At 30.5% G+C, this 4,743-nt stretch overlaps 1 protein-coding gene across 1 annotated transcript; it reads right to left on the bottom strand.

Annotated features, from left to right (window-relative positions):
- Window positions 1–397: 397 nt before the first annotated feature.
- On the bottom strand, window positions 398–3,225 carry LOC106763426 (methylesterase 17). The gene is made up of 4 exons (XM_022781667.1): window positions 2,928–3,225; window positions 2,698–2,838; window positions 1,140–1,274; window positions 398–804 (listed from the first exon to the last, which is right to left on the bottom strand). The coding sequence occupies exons 1-4, from the start codon at window positions 3,207–3,209 to the stop codon at window positions 505–507; spliced, it is 858 nt and encodes a 285-aa protein (XP_022637388.1). The 5' UTR covers window positions 3,210–3,225; the 3' UTR covers window positions 398–504.
- Window positions 3,226–4,743: the final 1,518 nt, after the last annotated feature.

Here is a 4,743-nt window from a genome sequence, read left to right on the forward strand (position 1 = left end):
CAAGACCTTTCACATATTCCTAACCTTTAAAAAAATTGTCGGTTCTTAACAATATAATAATATATTATAATATATAAAAATATTTAATAATAATATAATAGTGATAAAATTTAAAATATTATATAAAACAATAAATAAATAATTAAATATTCACGGCATTAATAAAATATTAAAAATAATACTTGATATAAAATTATAATACTTTGATGTCAAAGTTAATATCTTTTAAACATTGCTAAATTAATCTCTTTATTTAATCAATTTATCATAATTATTTAAAGTATAATATCTATTATTAACTTATTAATTTACTTTTAATTATTATGCATAAACCTAACATAGTATAGTATATTTGCTGTCCAACAGATAGTTTTGTAACACTTCTCATTAATATTGTTATTACTTTCTTATAATTAATCATTGTTTTATTAAACTCCATCCTTCAATATTTAACAAATACTCTCAAATTGTGATCTTCCACACCCCATGGTTTGGAGAGAAAACTTATGAAGGAGGGTTAGTAAAGCTGCATCCAAAGTGAAGAGTTGCAGCTTTTACAAGTAACCCAAAGAGGAGAAACGGGGTAGAGAAGAAAGGACTATGATCACTGTCTAGTTCATACACACTCAATGGTGGCCACCTCTTTATCATGGCTTCTTGTTGCTCTGCCTTCATCACATGGTCTTGACTTGTCTTTATGTACATCCTTGGCACCTTCTCCACTTCACCATCCTCCACAAACCTAGCACTTGTCAATGCTTTAATAGGTCCTGGCTTCAACAGCATACAAGCTAAGGTTGAATCCTATCATCAACAGCATATTAATCATGTTCACTCACATTATACCATTCAAACATTTCTATTCACCCCTTTATGGCAACAATGTTCTCTTAGGATGTTTTAATTTGGATAAATCTTGTGTGGTTTTATCTGTTTCCAAGAAGTTGCCATAAAAGGTCCTACAAGTGGAAAAAAAGCAGATGATAATGAAATTGATGATAGTAAAAAGTACATGGCATGTGGGGTATCCTGGAGACAGGCAAAGGGTATGTCTGACCAAGTGAACATGGGTTAAATAAACAGTTTGTGTAGATAAAGCATAGCATGCATGACCCTTTTTCTCCCTTTTGAATGCATACCTCATGTGGACTTAAATGATATATGATTTTGCGTTGAAATTCTTTCTTCACCATAGCACTGGTTGGAGGCTTATCCTCTCCCAATCCAAATCCTAGCTGGTATACATCTCCAAACTCAGATAGGTCAGGTACACCCTGCTTCCCACAGATCAAAATCACCATCAAGCACAAGAAGCAATTAACTATTATATTGTCATGCAAAAATAATGGCTATTAGGATCACTGATTGTTTTGTTTCATTTAAATCGTTAGATACTTTTGAACACAGTAAGAATTTTCTGTCATTCACACACGTATATCCTCAGTATTACCTGTGTAACAGGCTGTCGCACAAGTCATAGCAACCATTATAGTAAGAAAAAAAGAAAACTCCAAACTTAGATAATTTCATGTCTCTAAACACGAAAACATGACTAAGAAAGATGATTATAAGTGTTGGATAAGGTTTAAATTCCACAAGATGGTTGATAATAACAAGACACGTTGTATTTCATGGGAAATATTGTTTAACTCATTAAAACATATTAGCTTACTGACAATTTTTCTTAGAATAATAATAAATTAATTAATTAATCTGTTAATGAAAAAATAATACAGAAAAAAGGGGTAAAAAGATTGAAGTAAAAAGAAAGAGAAAAATAAGAAAAGTATGTGACAGAAATAAGAAATGTATGTGAAGTAAATAATTATAAATTAATACTTTCATCTAACTAAAAATAGATAATACAATGGAAATCATTATTATATAAGAAAAAGATTGAATATTTGGTTTTGTAAATCTAGTTTTACAATAAAAGAATAAAATATAGACAAATTAATATGTAAATGTTATAGACAAATTTAACAAAAGAATGTAAGGGAGGAATCTAATTAAGATTTTTATTTTCTTTAAAAACTAAATTAATCAAACATTTAAGAATCAAATTAATTATTTATCCTAGAACAAACTCACTATTTAGTTAGTCATTCAAGAAACAAAAACTAATCATTTATCCTAAAATAAAATCCAAGTTTAACCAGTTTAATTAACAATGATATCAGAGTTCAGAAATTCCAAAGAAAATCAGAAACACAGAAAAAATTAAAATTAGACAGAAAGAGAAAAAAATTAAATTTCATTCTTATATATCATTATATGGTGTTTTTTGTTTAAGACCTCGAAAGTGTAGCTGAACACTACTGGCTAGTTTCTTTGTGTGTGGGAGTACTCTTTTGAAAAATGTGATAGTTGGTGGGTGTGCCTCAGATTTATGAAGACAGTTGGCTACCATATTATTTCAACCCAGCATCAACATCAACGTTGTTGTTCAGACTTTATTAAAGTCTCCAAAACTTACACATCAATGGAAATCTATCAGCATCACTATCACACACCAACCTTTACATATATATATAACAGTTCACAAACACAGTCAGAATCACAAGGATTAGTAATCAGTGCTGTGATTGTAACTATCACTGCATAATCATATTTTTGTTCACATAACATTAAAACCTTATATATCTATAGTATAATATCATGTATATTGAAAATTTCAATTTGGTGAAAAGGACTCACATGTTTGAGATCTTCGTCTGTGGTGAATCCTAACTTGAGCATAGTTGCTGCCACATACACAGCTAAACGGATCTTCTTGGCAAATTTGTGACAAGCCTTGGTAACACTCAACCCTCCTGCACTGTGCCCCACCAAAATCACCTGCATAACATATGGAGACAGTTTTCATGTGAAGGAAAGAAGATAGACTAAGTCATATAACAGTGGTTGATCATGATTAAAACCAAAACCTGTTCATTTTCTGGCAAAGCAGACAAGAAATCCATGAGGGGTTGGTTGTAATCATCAAAAGAAAGAAGAGAATCAGCATGAGACTGATCAATTCCTGCACTCTTGAGGTCTATGCATGAGACTTTGTAGCCAGAATTCTCCATAAGGCACCGGATTTTGTACCAGCACCAAGCTCCTCCACCAATGCCATGCACCAGCACAAAGTGTTCTTTTAACGACGGAATTGTTCTTCTGGTATCAGCACTTTCCTCACTCACTGCCATGGCTTTCTCTTCCTTCATCAATATCTCACTTCTTTTCAACTTTGCTGTGGTAAGGATAAATTGGTGAGAGAATAAATAAATACTCGGGTCATCATTATTTCCTTTTTTTTCTTTTTTAAGACAAATTCATATTTTTTATGCTTCTAATTTCATTTTAAGGTCAAACAATATAAGATTAAAGTAGATATTTTGAAACAGTTATTATAAAAATCAATAAAATTTTCATGATCACACTAAGCATGAATTTATTTGAAAATAATTTAAATTTATATAACAAAATGTTTTTGAATAGATATGTTAATTTTATCAATCTGAAATCTTTGTATGTATTGTTAAACTTCAAATTTACATATTTTATAAGGACTAACAAGAGTTATTTCACATTTTATAAAAAGGAAAAACAGAAAAAAAAATGGGAAAAAAATAAAATCAAAAGTTATAATTTTGTCAATAGACTAACATCATGTTTATTTAGTGAATAATTTAATTTCAGAGTTACATGCTATTGGGACATATTTTTCTACCTGTATTCCACATTAGTTATAAATTTTTGTCTAAAAATATAAATAAAGGAGATAGAGAAATATAATATATCATGATGATTTATACATGATGAGAAACAATAAACAAAACTATAATAAAGTTATATTGTGAAAAAAAATAAAATTGGAGAAACATTTTGGGTTAAGGTCATTTTCATCCATGATAAGAAAGTTTGAAAATGTAAACATAAACTAGAGTAATGGCTTGCACTAGGCTTGAACTCAAGAATGATGATCATGATCACAATCTTGTGGTTCAGAGAGGTTTGAAATTGTGCGTTAGATGTGACGCTCACACAGGTAAAAGTAAACCTCTTTAAATAATTGCACATTCGTGCAGTGAATAGTATTTTGCTTTGGAAATGGAGATTTGTCCTTCCATCACACCACCTACCACTTTTATTTATTTATTTTTTTCTTTTCTCTATCATAAAACTTCCGCAAACAAATTATTATTAATAAATTATAAATTTAATTGTGGAGAATAATTTTACACCGTGTTCACTTGAACAGAAAAAACGGTTTCCCCATGTTTGAGAGGGAGAAAATGGGATATATGACATGTTCACTTTAGATGAAATAGGAGTGAGAAAAAGTGCGGATTTGCGAGATTTGGCAATTTTCTATCACCCGCGATAATGTAGAGATTTGGAGGGATTTATTATCTAATGTCTTATTTACCTTTTGTCCATTATAAAATTTCAGTACATTTTGAAAGTGTAATTTCTGTGGTCAGTGCATTGAAGAACAAGTTTGACGTTAATTGTTAAGTAAAATTGTTTGGCAAATTTGGCATTGTTTTTCACATTGTAGGTTGTAGATGAAGAAGACGAAGTTGCATTGTCTATGGTAGACGACGTTGATAGCCATATGAAAATGATTGTTGAAGATGAAGACGAGTTCAAAGGTGAAAAAAAGGAAGAACAATGGAGGTGTATTCGGTTCCCTTCCACCCGTATTCGGTTCCAGGGGTGTGAAGAATTTCTAAAGAACCCGTATTCGACTATTTT

The sequence above is a fragment of the Vigna radiata genome, chromosome 6 (genome assembly GCF_000741045.1).
Source record: "Vigna radiata var. radiata cultivar VC1973A chromosome 6, Vradiata_ver6, whole genome shotgun sequence".
Taxonomy (NCBI): Eukaryota; Viridiplantae; Streptophyta; class Magnoliopsida; order Fabales; family Fabaceae; genus Vigna; species Vigna radiata.

What these genes read in the sequence shown, in the direction of transcription:
- LOC106763426 (XM_022781667.1), bottom strand. Translation starts at nt 3,209, where the DNA reads ATGAAGGAAGAGAAAGCCATGGCAGTGAGTGAGGAAAGTGCTGATACC. An exon ending in CTTTGCCAGAAAATGAACAG is followed by an intron (nt 2,839 to 2,927) that starts GTTTTGGTTTTA and finishes TATGTTATGCAG; the next exon opens with GTGATTTTGGTGGGGCACAG. An exon ending in CAGACGAAGATCTCAAACAT is followed by an intron (nt 1,275 to 2,697) that starts GTGAGTCCTTTT and finishes TGTGGGAAGCAG; the next exon opens with GGTGTACCTGACCTATCTGA.